Below are 23,591 nucleotides of genomic sequence, written 5' to 3'. Positions count from 1 at the left end.
CCCTCCCTTAGGTTTCCTGCATGACTGGTATTGAGAAGGGTGCCCTGCCACTCAGTCAAATAATAAAATTTGGCAAATCCTGAAAAGAGTGGATCCAATATTAAATGGGAGAAATGGAAAAATCAAAAAAAGATAAATGGTTTATAGTAGTGGGTCACATTACATTTCAAAATTTCACAAACTGAACTGCTCAAAAAGAGTTTTGCATCATTGGTATATCTACGAACATGTGTAGATTGATTCCTGTAAAGCATGGAATAGAAGGATATATTAAACTAAAAAAAAATTACGTTCCTGTGAAATGAAAACAAAGCAATGACCAAAGTAAAGTCAGTCTGTGTGAAAGTGCACAGCTTCTCACAACTTTCAAATCAAAATCAATATCATGATGCTCTACCCCTTGCATTCTAATATGCTTGCTTCCTCCTTGGCATGCTGTCCACCTGGTGGTTGAGATGTTGCTACTAATATCACCCACTACATGAGGAAGTTTCCTACAGTGGTGTTCTACAAGTTTCAACTGGTCTCAAGATGCCCAATCATGTTCATATCAGCAAGTATTGCAGGCCATTCCGTTGACTGACTCCTGCAAATATTTTGCTTCATCCAGGGTTTATGACTTTTGTCTACAGTCTTAATTTTATGTAATGTACTATCTGACACATGTAAACTTTAATATAACACCATTCCAGCAATATGGAGACAGACTTGGAGAGAGGCATTGATTTTATCCATTTGACACACAGTTCTGTCATTCGCTATCTTGACCCAAGAGGTCACAGTTAACATGTTTTACGGTACTGCCCCTTAGCTCTCTCCAGGAAATTACTACCCAGCCAAGCTGGTAGATCAGGAGCTTGTATCTTTTCATTGAAACTATCATTATGCCAGTTCTCTAATACAACTGATATTTCATTTTTCTGGGCATGGAATTTCATTTCGAACTCTGTTTGATGGTGTGTTGTTGAATAAGATGATTCTTGTTTAGTTCATCAGTAATGATTTAGATTCATGTTACTTCCAGTCATAATGTTTACACTCCACTGCATTTTTTAGCCTTGAGCTAGTGATAGTTTTTGTTCCTACGAAGTATGTGGTTTATGGCAGTGACCTGCCTAATTAATGTTAAGCTATGACAGGACTTGAACCAATGAATTTTATTAGTGCATCATGGACACAAAGTCTATTGAGATATGTCAGCAGCAGTTGATGCTGCAGCAGCAACAGCACAACAAGAGGAATTACAGCATCAAATTATGAGACAGTTCATTACACTACAGAAACAGCAGAACAATCTGCTGAAATGTACAGCAGTATGGGACAATGTTCTGCTAACACTACCAAACACTGCTCATATTGAGGCCAGTATTGTGAGAACTTACATTTCCAGTGTTTCATCATTAGAAGGAAACTTGGAACACAAAACTCCAATAGTTTCTTCTGTTTTGCAAGACTAGAGACATTTATTACACTCATGTTCAGCCTATTTTTTATTGCCTTCTATTGATCACATTTCTGAGCTGGTTCACAAATAGTGATCACACATAGAAAATAGTAGGCTGAGTAAAATCTTCTTGGTTCTCAAGACATGTCATTTCAAATATCCTCAAGCTTTCGACAGCTTTCTCTATCATTGTTGCCAGGAGTAAAACTACTGAATGTTAGCCTTACTCCTGCAATTTTCTTTTCTTAAATTTTGATGTTTTCTTATATGCATAGAATCAATTTCAAGACAATATTATTTCATCTTCAGGTACCTGTTAGGTGTACTACACAAATTGAATGCCCTAAGTACCGTAACTGTTGTTCCTACATGGGAGGTGCTTATAATGTGTCTGCCACACTGTTTGATAATTCATGTGTCGAAGCAAAAATGACATAGTTTTGATACAGAGAGTAGAGGCTGTTTGACACGAAAATATCAATTTGTGTGGCTGACAAATCATAGGCACCTTTCTTGATGGAATGACAGCTACAGTACTTATGGAATTCAGTTCATGATTCATGCCTACCAGGTGTCAGAAAATGAGACAATGTTGCCTTGAAATTGATTGTAAGTACATGAGATAAACATCAAAATAATGTACAGCTGCAAGGCAACTGATTTTCATTGGAATAAATAAATATCAGCTGAAAGTCCTCTGGATATTCATTATGTAGCCAACAGACAGCAGCACCTTCCAGAGGGGGGCTGAAATGATACATGCACATGATGAACATTTGGGCAGCTTCTAGCAACATGGGCCTGCTGCAGGACAGAGTGATGTCTGAGGGGCATGAGGGACTGCCACCACATTTGAAATGGCTGCTCCCATTTCTCTACAAGTGTCCAGCACCCATATTTACCTTTGTTATATAAGCAGAATTCTGTGCCAATCCCAACATTTGAAGCTGTGCTACTGATGATAATGATGCTGGGGATAGCGGTTAAAAGCTTGAAGATTAGGTTTGAAATGATGTTGCCTGAAAGCCAAGAAGATTTTATTCAGGGATACTGCTGTGAAAGATTTCAAGGACATGTAACCTCGTAGCTTATCATTTGACTTCTTGTGTCGTTTGTTGCCCACTGATTTTGATATGGGGAGCATTGTTTCAAATTAATTTATCTCCAAAAAACAAAATTTTACAGGAGAAGCAAAAAAGCTGATTACTCCTAACTCAGAAATTTTTCAAAAATTGTTAAATATGAAGTTATTGTGTTTGTACTTGTTTGTATTTGTACTTTGCTAATCATTATTGCCACAATCACATCATGCTTATTGATACCAGTTTCAATGTGGGAATCCCCAAAGAGGTCAGGACTATTTGCTGTCATTAGATCCAATGTATTTTCATTCTGAGTGGTGTTCTATGTAGTTTTCAGAGAAGGCATTTAGTAATGTTTCACAGGATATTTTATCGTACCCACCACTAACAAAATGTAATTTTCCCAATTAATTGTTGAATTTTTAAAGTCTCCACTGATGCTTAAGTACAACTGGGGAACTTCAGTACATGTGAACTGAGGTTTTCTCTAAAGTTTTTGGTTATATCAAGAGACAAGTCTGGTGGCTGGTGATATAAGGATCCAATTACCATTTTATGCCCACCCCTGATACTGAGTCTTGCCCAAACAATCTCACATGCAGCTCCAATTTCTATCTCTGTGGATCTGAGTTTCTTGTTGACTGTGACAAATACACCACTTTCATTTCTCAATTGTCTGTCATTTTGATATACACTGAAATTTTCCCCAAAACTCTCACTGCTATCAATTTCAGATTTCAATGAGCTTCCTGTATCTAGTATTATGTGAGCTTCACTGCTTTTCAGAAATGCTTCAAACTTTGTCCACGAAGTCACAGCCTTGCCTGTCACAGAACATTCAAAGTCTCTGGTTCAGTCCTTCCACTTGACTCAGAACCAAATGGCTACAATCTTTTTGTCTTTCTGCTACAATTCCTTAATAATATATTGTATTATTTAAATACTCAATTGTGTTATTGACAAAACTGTTAGCCCAAAATCTTAATCTTCTGGTTAAATGTTTTGATTTATAGAGTGTTCAGGATGGTCATCCTGTTTGTTTTGCTTAAAATTTGACTTAGTCCTCATTGTTCTTCCAAACAAATGCAAACTGACATACAAAATTCTTCCTCATTGGCCATTGCCAGTTATCCTAGCAACTGAATCGAAGATGTTAGCACAGAAATCTAAATCTCCTACGCTGCTCCAGTCAACCCCAAATTGTTTGCATGGTAAATTATTCACATCAGTCTACTTTGCTTAATACTCTCTGCTCAATTATGATTTAAGTTGATGGGTATGTTTGGTTTTTAGTTTTTCAGGACAGCCAAAAGTCACAGTCAGTATATTTTATTGACTCTTTAATTTAATGTGAGCATTAAAGAGTGAAACCATCCAGCTAAACATAGTGAGTGTAACTTGTGGCTGTCCTGAAAAACTGTAATTTCAACAGTCACTGTTTCCCTGCAGGGAATGCTTGCTCTTGCTATGTTTGGTTTTATTTTCACTCTTTCGGCTGTCTCTTGAATTATCACCAATAACAATTTCTGCCTGAATGAAAAAGTTGTTCCCTTGCACACAGTCCCCAAGTAAAAGATAACTGTCATTACTGAACATGTGGCATTGTCAAGGAAAGTCTGCTCATCATCATACAACCAGCTGAACAATGTAACTAATCAGCTTCACGTAGTGTTAATGTTGGACACGATATGGTTTCAAACACACAATATAGAGGACTGAATATGATTTGAAACAACAACTAGTTTTCAACAGCTATTTACACTGTTAGTGAATATGATTTGTTACAACCTGACTTCACAGCATGAATCATCACTTCAGAAACTGTACTCAATTTTGTCCATTGGTGGACATAATACAATTTGAAATGAGGCTCCTCATATACAGACACATTTAGTGGCTGTTAGATTACTTGATCCGCAGCTGAAACAGTTATAAGTGTTAGATAGTATTGTGTAGGTCACCAGTATGCTTTCCACTTCCTGTAATTACCTATCATTTAAAATTTAAAATTTCTGAAATGTTCTGGGCCTGAATATTGTGCTTCATTAGAACATTCTCTGTACGAATAAATTGGAGCACTCACTACTGAGGCAGGCAGTTCATTGGTTGGTTGGTTTGGGGAAGGAGACCAGACAGCGAGGTCATCGGTCTCATCGGATTAGGGAAGGAAGTCGGCCGTGCCCTTTGAAAGGAACCATCCCGGCATTTGCCTGGAGCGATTTAGGGAAATCACAGGCAGTTCATCTCCACGTATACTTTATGTGTGCTTAATAATTGTGCTCTCAGTTTGAAGTATGAATTCCTGTTGATGACCGTGCTCTTATAAGCGATATTCAATTTTTGATTCTATATGAAATCATGTATGTTAGTAAGCTACTATCCTTGAACACAGTACTAATAGCAGGTTGCCTATGTAACTGCTTCCAGCAGTAACAATAATCTGATTATAAAAATTTTGGGTGATTATTAACCAAATTTAAAACTGTTAAAGTGCTGTTTAATCTGCTCATTAAGAGGTATGATTTTATATTAAAAGTTTAACACAGTAAGGCAAGTACTATTGTTAGAAATTGCATGTTCTTCTTCAGGCAGCATGGCTGATGGCACACAAATACCCTGATTATCACTGCATGAATATGCAGTATTTGAGAATGAGAGCAATTAATGACACAAACTTTACACATAATTTTAAACCATCATGAAACTTCTCTTGCTCACACCCCATACAAAATGATTGAAGGAAAATGTTTATCACTTATGGTACTATATCTTTTCTGTTCATGCAGTCAAACTTCAACATCTGGAACGATGTTTTAATTCATTAATTCTTTATTACTGACTCTATTTACAACACAGTTTGCAGAGAGTATTCACATATGCACCTGCAAAACTATATCACTGAATGACACATAGTTCAAGAGCTAGTCAGATGCATGGAAAACTAGCTTTTGCTAAAAATGGCAGCCAGTTAAACTTCAGCATCATGAGTCATATTTTAATTAATTACTTATTTACTGTTAACTCTATTCATAAAACACTTTGCTGACAGTATCTAGATGTATCACTGAATGTATTTGCAAAATTATGTCACTGTATGACAGGCAGTTCATAAGGTAAGACGTCAGAATAATTGAAGTGTGTGAAAAACTAGCTTAAAATGGAGTGCAAATTACCCAGATGACATTCATCCAGTGTTTCATGATGAAAGCACTAAGTGCCTTCCAATAAACTTTAAATTTTTCTAAACCATTTCTTGCATACATATTTAAAGTTAGATATTCAACACATTAACTCATTTGTAACATAATTAGACATTTGAAGCTGTTTTATACATGGCAGTTTGATTATTTAAGGAATCAAGGGTTTACTGACAAATCCTAAATGGCCACACCTATTTGAGAACACTGCCATATTCTCTTTAAACCTAAGTATCTCAGATCACTCTGCTCTGCTTATAGAACTAAATTTTAAAAAAGAGCTACATGCTGAGCTGAAATCAAATAAGAGTCCTGAGTTCACAAAATATGTTAAAGCATATAAAAAACTATTTAAGAAGGCTGCAAAAGCAGCAAAGGAAATGGAAAACACTAAATTCATTAAAAATCACACAAATAAATCCAAGGCAGTATGGACAGTAGTCAAATCTGAACCTGGAATCAAACCTAGCAACCAGGAAGTCTCTAAAATAAAGGTACAAAACAAAATAATTGTACATCCTACTCAGACATCAGAAAATTTTAATAAATCCATCATAAATGTAGCAAAATCTGATGTTGATGTAGTCTCTTATCAAGGCAATGTACATTTGTTTGGCTCAATTCAGAGCAAGAAAGAGAGCCTACTAAATTTAACAAAGTAACAGTAAAATATGTAGAGAAAACTATACTAAACGTAAAAAATAAAAATTCTGTGGGATGGTATGAAATACTTGCCAAAGTCATTAAGGCAGTAACAAATATAACAGCACACCTACCACACAGAATAATTAATCAATCACTTGAAGATGGGCACTTTCCAGATTTACTAAAATATGCAGAAGTCAAACCAGTATTAAAGAAAGGCTCCAAAGATGATATGGGAAATTACTGTCCAATTTCTCTTCTTCCCATGTTTTCTAAGATATTTGAAATGATTGTTGCAATTAAAACCCAAAATTTCTGCTACAAATACAATGTTATCTCAAAAAATCAATTTGGATTCCAGTAAGGCAAAAATACAATTCATGCAATCAATAAATTTGTGACTAAAGTTAGTTCCACTTTGGACAAGTCACAAAAACCTGTGGGAATCTTCTGTCACTTAGCATTTGACTGCATGAATAACTCCATACTATTATATAAAATGAAAAAAAAAATTGAATTATGTGTAGCGCCTTACAGTGGTGTAAGTCATATTTAATGGAGAGAAAGCAAAGGGTTGTCATGACATCATGCAAAGGGAAAATACTCCTCGAAGTGGAGAACCATCTCACAGGGCTCAGTTAGGGCCCAATCCTCTTTCTTTTTTTTATGTAAATGATTTACCCACAAATATAAATTATCATTCGGTTTTATTTGCTGATGACACATCAGTACTGGTAGAAAATAAAAACACAGAAAATATTCCTGACAATTTCATAGAAACTCTAGAAAACCTAGATGTCTGGTTCCATCTAAATGGCCTAAAGCTAAATATTTCAAAAACACAGCTGATGCAATTTAAGACAAAACAGTCTTGAATAAATTATATTCACATTATCCACAGAAGCGAGGAGCTAAATGAAACAGAGCATGTTAAATTCTTAGGAATACAATTGGATGGAAAACTATCATGGTCCTCACACATAGATTATCTAAAAAATAAACAAAATAGCCTGTCGTTTGCTATGACAATCTTAGCCAATGTCACTAGTATAGATACAAAACAAGCAGTATACCATAGTTACTTTGAGTCAGTAGTGAGATACATTATTGTCTTCTGGGGGAATGCTAGCAACATGACAAAAATATTAACCTTTCAGGAAAAAACTATCAGCAAGAGAATCTTGTTGGCCATTATTAAGATATCTTAATACAACTAAGCATCAAATAATTTCCAGCATAGTTATGAAACTAGAAACAAAGAAAGCTTCATGCTGCCTACACACAGGCTTAATCTTTTTCCACAGACTCCACAATATATGGGAATGAAGTATACAATAAACTGAAAGACATAAACTTTAGAAAGATCAAAACTGAGGCAGTAAAAAGAGAATTGTATAGCACAATGGTGCAGAAATGTGATTACTCTGTTGATGAATTTTTTGATGCCCTGACCATCTGGACAGGATAAAAAACAATAATAATAAATAATATTCAGATTTTATTGTGATTATATAAAAATATTACATTCCATGTATAATTTATCATAGTTATAAGCTGACAAGTCTCCTGTACATAAAATCAATGATTTAACTTGTACATTATGAGACAATAAAATTCTGATTCTGATTCCACAGATTCTAGTTGATACTACAATTTTCTGTGCTCACAGTGTGGCATATCTTATTCCAGATCTTTAATTCATGGAGTGGTTGTGCACCTAGCTCCTGACAAAGGAAACAAAAGCTCTGGTATCCAATGGAAAAGCTACGTACACATGAGATCATCAGTTTGAGTGGAGTTTTGGTATTTGTTGATGCTGGGCAATGCAGTGTCATTTTATGACAAATGCTGTAGGTGGCTTAGATAGACAGCAGCCCCATGTCCACATTTCTTGAAAGCAAAACACATAGCAACACACTGTTGATAATTCTACCAGCTGTGACTGCAGTAACATTCAGTGTACAATTTCCTTATTTTTGCTATACTTTGTGCCCTACCACTATGATAATTGTTACAGCAACAACAACAACAACAACAACAACAACAACAACTACTACTACTACTACTACTACTACCACTACGATTATTGGAATTTCTACCTGCTCTACTTGTATTTTTGCTTGATCTGACAAAGAGGACAAATTTCTAACTACATTTCTGACTGGCTAACTTGAACTTTTGTGTGAGTGTGCTACAGAGCCTGTGGATGATGATGATGTTCTATCATCAGTTGCCTTTAGGGAATGATGTTGTCAAGCACTGCATAAAAAAGGGGATATGTTTGATGTCCCCCCCCCCCCCCCCCCCCATGAACCATGGACCTTGCCATTGGTGGGGAGGCTTGCGTGCCTCAGTGACACAGATAGCCGTACCGTAGGTGCAACCACAACGGAGGGGTATCTGTTGAGAGGCCAGACAAACATATGGTTCCTGAAGAGGGGCAGCAGCCTTTTTAGTAGTTGCAGGGGCAACAGTCTGGATGATTGACTGATCTGGCCTTGTAACATTAATCAAAACGACCTTGCTGTGCTGGTACTGCGAACGGCTGAAAGCAAGGGGAAACTACAGCCGTAATTTTTACTGAGGGCATGCAGCTTTACTGTATGGATAAATGATGATGGCGTCCTCTTGGGTAAATATTCTGGAGGTAAAATAGTTCCCCATTCAGATCTCCGGGTGGGGACTACTCAGGAGGACGTCGTTATCAGGAGAAAGAAAACTGGCGTTCTATGGATCGGAGCGTGGAATGTCAGATCCCTTAATCAGGCAGGTAGGTTAGAAAATTTAAAAAGGGAAATGGACAGGTTGAAGTTATATATAGTGGGAATTAGTGAAGTCTGGTGGCAGGAGGAACAAGATTTTTGGTCAGGCGAATACAGGATCATAAATACAAAATCAAATAGGGGTAATGCAGGAGTAGGTTTAATAATGAATAAAAAAATAGGAGTTCGGGGAAGGTACTACAAACAACATAGTGAACGCATTATTGTGGCCAAGATAGACACAAAGCCCACACCTACAACAGTAGTACAAGTTTATGTGCCAACTAGCTCTGCAGTTGACAAAGAAATTGATGAATTGTATGATGAGATAAAAGAAATTATTCAGGTAGTGAAGGGAGACGAAAATTTAATAGTCATGGGTGACTGGAATTCGAGAGTAGGAAAAGGAAGAGAAAGAAACATAGTAGGTGAATATGGATTGGGGCTAAGAAATGAAAGAGGAAGCCGCCTGGTAGAATTTTGCGCAGAGCATAACTTAATCATAGCTAACACTGGGTTCAAGAATCATGAAAGAAGGTTGTATACATGGAAGAACCCTGGAGATACTAGAAGATATCAGATAGATTATATAATGGTAAGACAGAGATTCAGGAACCAGGTTTTAAATTGTAAGACATTTCCAGGGGCAGATGTGGACTCTGACCACAATCTATTGGTTATGAACTGTAGATTAAATCTGAAAAAACTGCAAAAAGGTGAGAATTTGAGGAGATGGGACCTGGATAAACTGAAGGAAACAGAGGTTGTAGAGAGTTTCAGGAAGAGCATAAAGGAACAATTGACAAGAATGGGGGAAGAAATACAGTAGAAGAAGAATGGATAGCTTTGAGGGATGAAGTGGTGAAGGCAGCAGAGGATCAAGTAGGTAAAAAGACGAGGGCTAGTAGAAATCCTTGGGTGACAGAAGAAATATTGAATTTAATTGATGAAAGGAGAAAATATAAAAATGCAGTAAATGAAGCAGGCAAAAACGAATACAAACGTATCAAAAATGAGATCGACAGGAAGTGCAAAATGGCTAAGCAGGCATGGCTAGAGGACAAATGTAAGGATGTAGAGGCTTATCTCATGAGGGGTAAGATAGATACTGCCTACAGGAAAATCAAAGAGACCTTTGGAGAAAAGAGAACCACATGTATGAATATCAAGGTCTCAGATGGAAACCCAGTTCTAAGCAAAGAAGGGAAAGCAGAAAGGTGGAAGGAGTATATAGAGGGACTATACAAGGGCGATGTACTTGAGGACAATATTATGGAAATGGAAGAGGATGTAGATGAAGATGAAATGGGAGATATAATACTGCGTGAAGAGTTTGACAGAGCACTGAAAGACCTGAGTCGAAACAAAGCCCCAGGAGTAGACAACATTCCATTAGAACTACTGACAGCCTTGGGAGAGCCAGTCCTGACAAAACTCTACCATCTGGTGAGCAAAATGTATGAGACAGGCGAAATACTCTCCGACTTCAAGAAGAATATAATAATTCCAATCCCAAAGAAAACAGGCGTTGACAGATGTGAAAATTACCGAACTGTCAGTTTAATAAGTCACGGCTGCAAAATACTAACGCGAATTCTGTACAGACGAATGGAAAAACTGGTAGAAGCCGACCTCGGGGAAGATCAGTTTGGATTCCTTAGAAATATGGGAACATGTGAGGCAATACAACTTATCATAGAAGCTAGATTAAGAAAAGGCAAACCTACATTTCTAGCATTTGTAGACTTGGAGAAAGCTTTTGACAATGTTGACTGGAATAATCTCTTTCAAATTCTCATTCCTGTATCTGGGTAGTATAGTGGCGGAAGATGGTGGAGCTGGAGATGACATGAAAAACCGCATTAAAAAGGCAAATGCTGCCTTCATACAAATGTATCCAATATGGAAAAATAGAAATATCACATACAAAACAAAAATCCGTATTTTTAATACAAATGTGAAGGCTGTCCTTATGTACGCCAGTGAAAGCTGGAAAATGGATAAAAAGATAACAACCCAGTTACAAAGCTTCATAAATAGATGTCTTCAACGCATCATGAATATCTGGTGGCCAGAAAAAATATGTAATGAGGAGCTCTGGCGAATAACAAACCAGATACCTATAGAAGACCAGATACAAGAGAGAAAGTGGGGCTGGTTGGGGCACACCTTGAGAAAACCAGATGGAGCCATCGAGAAAAAAGCATTGGAATGGAATCCCTAGGGAACAAGGAAGAGAGGAAGACCAAGGGGCACATGGAAGAGGACAGTGGAAGGGGAAGCAAAAAGAGTTGGCAAGACCTGGGCAGAATTGAGGCAAATGGCCAAAGACAGAGACGGATGGCGAGTTCTCCTGGATGCCCTATGCCCCCATAGGGGCCAAAGGAATTAAGTCAAGTAAGTCAAGTCAAATTCTGAAGGTGGCAGGGGTAAAATACAGGGAGCGAAAGGCTATTTACAATTTGTACAGAAACCAGATGGCAGTTATAAGAGTCGAGGGGTATGAAAGGGAAGCAGTGGTTGGGAAGGGAGTGAGACAGGGTTGTAGCCTCTCCCTGATGTTATTCAATCTGTATATTGAGCAAGCAGTAAAGGAAACAAAAGAAAAATTCGGAGTAGGTATTAAAATCCATGGAGAAGAAATAAAAACTTTAAGGTTCACTGATGACATTATAATTCTGTCAGAGACAGCAAAGGACTTGGAAGAGCAGTTGAACGGAATGGATAGTGTCTTGAAAGATGAATACACTAAACAGATTCAGAAGGATGTAGGCTGCAGTACGTATTGGGAGATGAAGAAGCTTGCACAGGATAGAGTAGCATGGAGAGCTGCATCAAACCAGTCTCAGGACTGAAGTCCACAACAACAACAACATTTCTGATGTCAACAACTACTGCCCAATCTCTCTTCTGACTGCCTTATCCAAAATTCTTGAAAAAGTAATGTATTGTAGAGTAGCTTCCCACCTTTGTAAAAATAACATTTTAACAAAATGTCACTTTGGTTTCCAGAATGGTTTTTCAATGGAAAATGCTATATATACTTTCACTAATGAAATATTAAATTCTCTGAGTAACCGGAAGTCACCCGCTGGGATTTTTTGTGATCTCTCAATGGCATTTGACTGTGTAAATCATGGAATATTTCTAGATAAGCTCAAGTACTGTGGTATGAATGGGACAGTGCTCAAATTGTTTAAATCATACCTAACTGGAAGAGTGCAGAATGTTGAAATAAGCAGTTCACATAATATGCAAAAAACTGGTGATTTCTCAAACTGGGGAACAATCAAGAATGGGGTGCCACAAGGTTTGGTCTTGGGTCCTCTGCTGTTCTTAATATATGTTAATGACTTGCCATTCTATATTCATGAAGGTGCAAAGCTGGTACTTTTTGCTGATGATACAAGTATAGCTATCACACCCAACAGACAAGAATTAACTGGTGAAATTGTATACGATGTTTTTCAGAAAATCATTAAGTGGTTCTCTGCAAATGGACTCTCATTAAACTTTGACATAACACAGTACATACAGTTCCACACAGTAAATAGAATGACACCATTAATAAATATAGACTTCGATCAGAAATCAGTAGCTAAGGTAGAATATTCAAAATTTCTATGTGTATGCATTGATGAGGGGTTGAACTGGAAAATACACACAGAGGATCTGCTGAAACGTTTGAGTTCAGCTACTTATGCTATTAGGGTCATTGCAAATTTTGGCAATATACATCTCAGTAAATTAGCTTACCACACCTATTTTCATTCTCTGCTTTCGTATGGCATCATATTCTGGGGTAACTCATCATTGAGTAAAGGAGTGTTCATTACCGATGTGTAATCAGAATAACTGCTGGAGCTCATCCAAGATCATCCTGCAGACACTTATTTAAGGAACTAGAGATCTTCACTGTAGCCTCACAATATATATATATTCACTTATGAAATTTGTTATTAAAAATCCGAACGAATTCAAAAGTAATAGCAGTATACATGGCTACAACACTAGGAGAAAGGATGATCTTCACTACTCAAGGTTAAATCTAACTTTGGCTCAGAAGGGGGTAAATTATGCTGCCACAAAAGTCTTTGGTCACTTACCTAATGGCATCAAAAGTGTGACAGATAGCCGAATAGCATTTAAAAGAAAATTAAAAGAATTTCTTAATGGCAACTCCTTCTACTCATTAGATTAATTTTTGGATATAGTGAGAGGGTAATTTCCAATTTCCCCAACCCCCCCTCCCCCCCCCCCCCCAAAAAAAAATTAAGTGTCATATAATATTTTGTGTAATGTATTATCTTGTGTGGACACCTTTTATTAACTTGACATGTTCCACATCATTACAAAGTGTCGTATTCATGATCTGTGGAACAAGTACTAATCTAATCTAATCTAAGGCTACCAATGTGCCACACCTAAGTCACCACTGGATGCATATTGTGCTGCTGATGAATGAACTTTTGTTGTATCCTACCTACTCATTGGGGTGCTTAGGAAACCTGCTTTCTTGAATTGCTAGACAAAAATTCAAGCAAATCATATTAATGAATTTTATTTACAGAAAATAAATGACAATACTTAACTCTGAGAAATACTGATGTGTTGCGAGCAAAGGGTGACAGACAAACGAGAAATCTCTTCAGTATATACAATTTTGAATACAAGAGAAGTAATACAGTGAATGCTTCCATCCAGGTCACTGGTCTTGACACTTCTCATAGAACTTGCAGAACTGGCCACAGCCAGGCAGGTGCAGTGCTTATGTTCTCTTTGCCTAGAGGGCACAGTCATTGCATTGTCATCCCACAGAGGGGTCAGTCTGTGTACAATTGGCTGACACCATCTTCACAGATTTGTCTGCTCTAATGTTCCTGACTGGCGTGCCGGCACTCGACTTTATGCCAGAACATTCCTGCCCCCCCCCCCCCCCCTCCAAAGTGACAGACCATCATCGTGTAAGGAGCTCGAGAATGGGAGGATAGGCAGGATTGTGGATGTTGCACTGAACCGGTAGCTGAGGCTGCAGGGGACATCAGGCTTCTGGTCATACCCCGCCATCCAGCCCTCGCTCTGGCAGAAACGTCCCTTGGAAAATAACCAGAAGGGTATGCGTCCACCTCCTGAAGCCCACAACCAGCTGTAGAATGAATCTGATGCTGCTGTGGGGCAGGTCTAGCTCCATCAGTAGGACAAGAGGAGGCAGAGGAGGTGAAAGCTCCATCTCCACGGGGTCATCCAACTGTGTCACGGTGACACCTTCTCATCGTTGCAGTGGCCACACTGTCCTCGAGATCTGTGAATCTGAGGGAGGGACACAGAAGGATCGCCATGCACATGACAGTGGCGAATTTGATTGTGATGTCAGTGCTGAAATCTGTCGGGACCTGAAATGAGATACACGCATGCACCAAGTCGAGGAAGGATCTCGCATTGCGCCACTAGGAACCCTGTAAAACACAATATCGTGTGGCGCAAAGCGATACTTGTGGACTTCCTTTGGCACCTGATGCTAAGGAGGGTGGAGCTGGTGGAGCAGTGTCTGATGGTGGCGGCCATGAAGCAATTCCACCGGTGAAGGTCCATCTCGTGGTTGTGAGTGACAGGAGGCGAGAAGCAGTTGCAATGCTTGACCCCTGGTGTGTGAGTTGTGAAGTTTGGTCATCTGCTGCTTGGAGGTTCTGACAAAATGCTCCACTTTGACACTGGACTGTGGATGGAACAGTGCACTAGTTAGCTACTGTATGCCATTGCATTCACAGAACTATTCAAATTCATTTGACGTGAACTGAGGGCTATTGTCTGACACTATGATTTCAGGCAAATCTTTGAGGCAAATAATAAAGGACAATGCCCGAATTGCACTATGTGACATTGTTAAGTTCATTGCCACAACAAAAGGAAACTTGCTATAAGAGTCTACCACAATCAACCTACAGGTTTTCCAAAAAGCTCCCGCAACATCTATGTGCACACATTGCCATGGTGATTGTGACTTAGGCCAAGCAGTGGAATTAGGTGACACCATACACAATAGCCTATGCCTCTTTCTCTATTTGTGAATAGTTACACTGAGTTTTGACAGCACTTTTGATGTGAAAGCAATAGGCCTGTCCTAATCACCAATTCTGTGCAAAGCACTGCACCAATTCTGTAAGAGGAAGTGTCAACCTGCAACACAACAAGTTTGTCAGGATTGTAGTGAACAAAGCATTGATAACTAAGCAATGAATCTTTCAGTTTCTGTAAAGCTTCTTGGCACTCACCTGTCCAAACAAAGGGGGCATTCTTGAAATGCAAGCAGTGCAAAGGAGATGTGATTTGTGCAGCATTCAGTATGAACTGAATATAATAGTTCATTTTCCCTAAAACTGACTGCAATTCTGTGACACTGTGAGGGTCCGGCAGGTCCCGTATGGCTAACAAATGTGACTGAAGAGGATGTACACCTTGACTGTTTATGACATGACCAAGATAGTACAACTTAGGTTTAAAAACATCACACTTCATCAGATAACACATGAAACAAAGCACACATATCTGCAATGTGTTCTTCAGGTGTACAACAATATTGTCCAAATAGTTTGAACAGTTTGGTACTTGAGCAGTCAGCTGTTTCAAATACCATTGGAAAATGGTGGGTGCAAAAGCACTGCCAAAAAGCAAATGCAAATATTTAAACAAGCACAAGTGAGTGTTCACAACACTCACATTTGAGATTCTTCATCTAGAGGTATTTGAAGATATGTGTTGCACAAATCAGTTTTTGAAAAGTAGCGGCCAGTGCCTAATCTATTCATGAGATCCTCTGGGCATGGAAAGGGGTAAGTATCAATCACAGTTTGGGTGTTGACTGTAGACTTAAAGTCAACACAGAGGTGAGTGCAACCTCAAGGTTTGGAGAGCAAATCCAGTGGCCTTGCCCATTGACTAGCTGGTATGGGCACAACAGCTCTGCTATCTTGCAAGTCTTTAAGTTGTCCCATAAATCAATGGGTACAGTTATGACATGGCAAAATTTTGGCTGGACATTGTCTTTCATAGTAATATGTGCAACAACGTTGTCTGCCTTGCCTAAACCTTCAGAAAAAAATTCAGGGAACTCTTTCAGCAAACTAGCTACACTGTCTTTTGCATTGAATGCAGACACTGACAACACATTGTCCTGAATTTGAAAGCCTAACTAATCAAAAGAATCAAGACCAATTATGTTCTCACAATCACATGATTGTAGTACAGTGAAAGTTATAGTTCATACATAGCAAGCAAAGTATATTTTCCAAGAACGGGATTGTCTTGTCCATTACAAGCTGTCAGGTGCATGCTAGTTTTAGACAGGCATGGGGAGCCTAACAGTTCATATGTGTTATGATTCAGCAGTGTAACAGAGACACCTGTGTCAAACTGAAATTTCACACGTATTCCACCACTAATACACAAGTGAACAAAAAGTTTGTTGGACTGGTGTAGCACTGAAGAAACTGTTCACTTGCTAGTTTTGCTAATGCCTGTTGCAGGATTTTAATACACTACATTAGTTACAAAATTTTTATGAGTGAGCAGAATTCTTATGTTTGTTCTGTTGCAAACAGATAGATTGTATGTGACCTTTCCTGCCAAAAGCGTAATACTGTGCTTGTCTGGCCAAGCAGTCTTGGTGTTTGTGCAGTGAATAGCACTGAGGGCATGACCTAATTCCATTTGCCTGTTTAGAGAGCTGTTTGTGTGGGATGGAGAACTGTTTATGTGGCATGGCACATGCAAGCAGCCCCTGCCTGATGGGCTGGTAACTAGCAAGGGGTGACTCAACTCAACATATTTGTGGCTGCTCAAATTTATCAGCTGACATGACACCTGAATCACACTGATCTAGTATTTGCACTGCATGCTGAAATGATGGATTGGACTGTTTCAAAATCTGTTCTCAAAGTTTGACATCAGTGACATTGCACAAAATCACATCACACAACATAAAATCTGAATATAAAGCACCACAAACACATCTGCATTTGCATTTCTAGTGTCATACCCTTCAAATCTGTTACCTACTAGTGATAAGTTTGTTCTGACCTTTTCTTACAATTGAAGAATTAGTACCTAGATGCTACCACATTCACTTATTGGTCATAATAGTTAATTAGCGAATCTACAACCTGTTCATAGGAAAGTTCACTTGGAGTTGCATTAGGGAATAACTTCTGTATGAGGTAAAACACTGCAATTCCTACTAATAACAATAAATCATGGAGCTTCAGAGCACCTGGTATGTTGTGAGCAATTATGTGGGCTTCAGACTGTTGCAACCACTTGAGACATTCCTCTTGTTGTTCATGAAACTGGTAAAAAGGTGGTATGGCACTCAGAGTTACTGTAGGTGCCTGCTGCACCATATTGGTGGCTAGAGCAGTGAATAGCTGCTGTACTGTATTTAGTAAGGTTGTGATTTGTTGACTCTGAAACTGAAACACCTGTGTCAGCTCTGTTGTATATATCCTTGGAGCTGTGGCACCTTAGAAGGGGTGGGAGAGTTGGGGTGGGCATGTTGCAAGAGACAAATGCAATAAACAGACAATACAAGCAACATAAATAAGTAAAAAAGCAAAGAAAATTTTTGCAATGTCCATCTGAAAACAATGATTAGCAAAAACATTGTAAGAGACACTATTAAAGGAAGTAAACACGCCACTGTGAAGGAAAGACACTGTAGAATTAAGGCACCAGAGAATCAGTGGTGGCTGTCAGCTCTGGGTTCTTTGTACACCTCGTTGCCAATGTTATATCCTACCTACTTGTCAAATATGGGTGCCTAGGAAACATGCTTTCTCAGATCACTTGACAACAGTTCAAGCAAATCGTATTAATGAATTTTAGTTACAGAAAATTAATGACAATACTTAATTTTGAGAAATACAGATGTGTTGTGAGCAAAGGGTGACAGACAAACAAGAAATCTCTTCAGTATATACAATTCGTAATATAAGAGTTATACAGTGAAGAGTAATACAGTGAATGCTTCTATCCAGCTTGCCGGTCTTGATGCTTCTCATAGAACTCGCAGAACTGGCCATGGCCAGGCCAGTGCAGCACTTATAATCTCTTCGCATAGAGGGGGCTGCTGTCACATTGTCGTCCTAGAGAGGGGTCGGCCAGTGTGCACTTGGCTCATGTCTTCTTCACAGCCCTCTTTGCTCTAATGTTCCTGACCTATGGGCCAGCACTTGAATTTATGCTGGACCATTTTGAATGCACATTGGGCCACTGACACAAAAAATGACGGAGACCACAGACACTGGACTATGGGAAGCATATGGAGATTGAACCACTGCTCCCAAATGTTGAAGTCCTGTGCCAGTAGAGGAACAAGTTCCAAATGCCCTGTCCATGACACCAATTGTAAATAGAGCTTTGGCAGGAATATTGATCTCCCTTCCTCCTATATCACCAGTCCCAGTTTCACTATGGGCACTAACACTTTAAGGGTATAGGGAGCTTATAACCCACCATTCTAGTGGTATGGAGATGATCTCGGAGAGCAGCACCAACATAATTTATATGACACACAGTTCTGCCTTCGGCAGCCATGACTCAAGGGATTGTAGCCCCAAGGGTACGGCTGTTAGCCCTCTATAGGAAATAAATATACAGCCAAGCAAGTGGATTCCGCTTGTATCTCATCACAGAGGCCTTTGTTACACTGATTCTCAAATATAATTGTTACCTCAAGTTTTTGGATGTTGACTGTTTCAAATACTGTTTTATTGTGTGGTGTTGTTTAAGGAAATTCTGGCTTTGTTCATGGGTATTAACTTGGGTTCATATTACTTGCAGTTGTAATATTAACTTGGCTACAATACAAAGTAAACACCTAAGACAAGATTTGTATTGAGATGTGGTCTTGATTGCTAAAACAAACACAATATTTTAAAAATCAATAAAATTCCTGGGAATAATCAGCAAGTAGGTGATTCGGTAGTGATAATGTATAAAGAAGTAATTCATGATAGATAATGTGTGTGCATTGATGAATAAAATCCAGCAATATAAACACAGCGTTTCTTGACAGAAAATGTCATAACAAGTCAAATAATGATTGTTTCTTGAGCTATCAGTCATGTAGCTCTGAAAAATTGGAGGAAATAAATGGAATAATATATTCTTAGATAAAAACACAGAAGATACATAGTTCACAGAACTAGAGAGATGGGGAAGGAGGGGGAGCGATAAAAATGGTAAACACACATTGCATTTTACTGCTTTGTTAGACAAGGGAATTTCTTGTAAATTATCCATTATGAAAAGATACACTACTTGAGGAAGTTCTTACACATGCATACTACTAAACAAATGTACATTATAGTAAAATTAATAATACATCGTCAGTGTAACGGAAACCTATTACTCAACAATTTCTTAAATTGGATTATTTGAACTGCTTGTGCAGCTAGTGTATTAATAAAGCTTTCTCTTCTGTAGTTTTTGCATTTTCAGTCAGTACACTTATAAATCAAAGGGTGTGTTCATTTAGAGAGCATGTGAATAATGCTATGTGAGAGTGTATGAGTATTATCAACAATAAGAATAAGTTGACTGTAATCTCAGAATCATTAAGAATGCAAATCACCAGTAACAAACTGTGCATGGGAAAGTTACTAAAGACACAGAAAATAATTGCTTCAAGTTGTTTGTACCATTGATCATTCAATGGTCATTACAGTAGTTTCAGTTTGTAGTCTGTATTACCTGCTGTGGTGAAGAGTGGCATGTTTGAAGATGTGGCGTTACAGTGCCCTCTGGTACAGCAAGGCACAGCTTACCATGTTGGATAGTATGTAGGTGTGAATTGTATGCCCAAAGGTTTTGTGATGTGGACATTTCACTGCACAAGGCAAGTGATACAGGTGACTTTTCATTTTCAACTTGTAAGCAATGTGATCCTTGACGTAACTGGCCAAATGCACTGCTGTCTTCATTTGGAAGTCTGAAATGAAAAATTATAAAACTTGTTTACAGGAATCTAACTCAGAGCATGTATCAAGCAAGGATGACACTGTCAAAAATACTTATATCCTATGAAATAGTTTATATATTTGTTTTAAAACCATATTATGGAGTATTCAATTATATATAACATACAAGACTAATAAAGAATGGTATAGCACTTTTGTGTAGTAACTGGATCTCAAAGGTGAAAAACCTAGTCATTTTTGTTTTATAAAAACATGAAAAAATTATAGATATCACTAAATAAAAAGTTATTCTGAACACCAAGATAAACTAATAACAAACTGAAATGAGAACAGGTGACTATTCTCCTACATCTGATTGATGTGTGTCACACCCTATCTGTCTCTTTCTCTGAACTATGTATTTTCAGTACCTATGAATGTTTTATTCCAGTTGTTACTTTTTAAGACATACATGACAGCACATAAAATTTCACATACACAAACACAAATGAACACTGCTTTAGTAACGGTGGGGGGGAGTGAGGTTTGGGAATGCATCAATTAGCTCCAGATGAGTGGTTGCTTACCTTCATTTTAGATTATTGTTGCCATGTTGGACTTCACATTATCATAGTAAAATGAATAATTGAAAAAAAAGTCATTACTTTGATCAGTTGACTTTCATACTCCACCAGTTCCTTACCACCTTTCTGTGGAATCTAACCTATTACAATTGTGCTTTTTTCTTGTGTACAAAATGATACACAATCAGAAAATTGAGCACGGAATTGCAAATTACTTTTGATATCTATAAATAACGTAGTTAATAAATGGTAGGTAATGAAGTTATGTGCAGCTATGTCCATATAACTGCATACTGGGTATTTGGAAATTCCAATTACATACTACTAGGACTTGTAGAGGAGAGTCAGTACATAGAGGGGAGTGCATGCATAATGTTTTGAACAGGATACCATGTCAAGAAATGTACCATTTGTGTGTTATAGCCATTTGAAAACATGTTTGCTAGGTAGTTACACAACTGGTTAATCATGGTGGGGAGTGGTTACATCAGGTTGTCTGATGTTATTTGACATCTATCCTACCTCTATGACCTCATTCAAGCTTCATTCATGTGTCTGTAAGTGTTAGAGCAACATGGTTGAGTACACATTTGAAGAATACACTGACATGATCCTTTTGAAGCTCATAGTAACGAAAGAGCTGCTCGTCACCTTTATGAAGATCATTCTCCACAATGTCTGACTCCTTTACATACCCTTTTTGCCACAATTATACAATGTCTTCACCGTCAGCTCATGTGACTGTGGTGCTCCAAGGAGATACTGCACATCCGAAGAGGGTGTACTGCATCACACTGAAGGGAACATGTTAAAAAGCACACAAGCAATTTCTTTGGCTATTAACTGGTGGAACTGCAAAACAAGTGATGTACTGTGTCATGCATAATCAATTACTTGCAAAGACAGTCACATTACCAACATGTTTTCAAATGGTTATAGCACGAAAATGGTACATTTATGGACATGGGCTCCAATTCAAAACACCATGTACTCACTCCCCTTTACAAGTCTTAGAACTTTGTAAGAGTTATTTCTGAACACTTTGTGTATAGGATGATCCAAACGTCCATTAACATTTGAAAAATCAATACTTCACAGAATAATGTAAGTAGAAATGTAAAAATTTTTACACACATGCCTGAAATGAAATTGGGTTTTACTGAAACCAAAACAAAGTGCACAAAGTGACCAGCAGATGGTGCTTCATATGACACAAATGCAATAATTATCATAACAATTGATTTTTAGCAAAGACAATTCTCTTTATAGGAAATGCTCAGCATGTCAGCCATCATTCATCAACAATACCTGTTGTCAGTGGACAGTGTTGTGAGTAATACTGTACAGCATATCAGTAAGGATGAGGAGAAATTGCTGATGAATGTTGTCTTTTAGCATCCCTAATGAGGCTGGACAGCCATGGTAGACTTGCAACTGCAGGCAACCTCACAACAAATAATCAAATGTATTGAAGTGTGCAGACCTGGCAGGCCAAGCATGATGGAAATGGTGGCTCAGCACACAATTCAAATCAAAACATGTGTGCACAAGGTCTTTCACATGTGTAGCAATATGGGGTGCAGTGGAATTCTGCATAAAAGTCATACCTTCCAGCAGGTGTTTATCAGCCAGGCTAGGGATGATGAAATTCTGTAAGATATAGGCATACCCTACACCCATCACACAGACAGTTTGAAAAGCAGCATGCACATTTCCTTGACAAAAATGTGTCTGATCATGATTGATGTGGCAAACCCACATCACACTGTGACTTTCTCATCATGCAATAGAGTTTCTACGACAATTCTGCTAAAAATTCATGATGATGCTGCAATTTGTACAGATAGCATTGGAGGGTACACCTTGGTGCTGTCCAAACAGTAGTGCATGAAATGCCAGTGTGATGTGCGGCTTATGAGAGCTGACTTCACAATCTGGAGACGAACCTGCTAAAGTCTCCATTTCTTCCTGAACTGTCTGAGTAGAAGCACTTTTGTCTGGTCACCCACTACATGGTTGATTGTCTAAACAATCCATGACTTTCAGCTTTGTGATCATTTTCTTCACAGTGACACTTGTCACAGGTATACCATATAATTACACAGAAAAACACAGTGTACAAGTAATGTAATATCTGTAAAGGAACTCAGTGCTTGGTGCCATGCAGTGAGTGTTCGTTTCCACTTGTGATGAGCTGTTTGGATACATTACATGGTTTTATGTCACAATTAATAAATGTTTGCAGCAATAACTGACTTGAGACATTTTAGTTGACAGTAAATGGGCTTGGTGTATTGTCACAATTGCTTGCTACTAACACTGTTGTAACTGCAACAGGAATAGTCACAAGGTTTCTGCTAATGAAAATGCGGTGGGACCGAATGGAAGCAGCTCGTGAACAAATAAGACAGACGAACGGTAATGGAAGATCAAGCATGATGACAGACAATCGAGCAAGACACCAAGATCAACAACAAAGTATTAAGCAATGGGGTCACAAGAGAACTTCACAGAATCAAAACAACGCCCACTCGTAAATGGGAAGTAAGCACATGCAACATTAACCTGATGTCTTTAAGCGAGATATCAACTGACTCAACGTGAATACCAGCTTGCCTTGCTGAGTGAGAGGCAGCCGCCTAAATACATAACAGGGTATGTCGCTATTGGCCGCTGGGATCACATGCTCCACAGTGGCCCCCTCACATTATACTCAGGCCAAGAGTGCGTGCAGTCACGGCTTATGGTGTGACTGCTGCAGAGACTTCTAGTGGTCATCAAGTTCCATGCTGTCTGGCACGCATTCGAAACCCGCGGTGTTCAGTACCAGAAACACCATTTAAACCAGGTTGTTAGAGTGCATTGCATCCAGTGCATTTTTAAAGGCATGAGGGCTCCAGAAACCCTCAGCAGGTTTATCACAGA

General features: G+C 38.5%; 1 protein-coding gene across 2 annotated transcripts in view; it reads right to left on the bottom strand.

Annotated features, from left to right (window-relative positions):
• The window catches only part of LOC126247968 (polypeptide N-acetylgalactosaminyltransferase 16-like), a 567,635-nt gene that overhangs the window by 11,552 nt on the left and 532,492 nt on the right, over window positions 1-23,591 (bottom strand). For both annotated transcript variants that reach the window (XM_049948532.1, XM_049948534.1), the window contains exon 13: window positions 19,877-20,114. In XM_049948532.1, the coding sequence (XP_049804489.1) occupies window positions 19,877-20,114 (238 nt within the window). The remainder of the gene's footprint in view (window positions 1-19,876; window positions 20,115-23,591) is intronic.

The sequence above is a fragment of the Schistocerca nitens genome, chromosome 3 (genome assembly GCF_023898315.1).
Source record: "Schistocerca nitens isolate TAMUIC-IGC-003100 chromosome 3, iqSchNite1.1, whole genome shotgun sequence".
Lineage (NCBI taxonomy): Eukaryota > Metazoa > Arthropoda > Insecta > Orthoptera > Acrididae > Schistocerca > Schistocerca nitens.
Note: the sequence above shows the minus strand (reverse complement) of the source record. Positions and strands in the feature narration are given on the sequence as shown.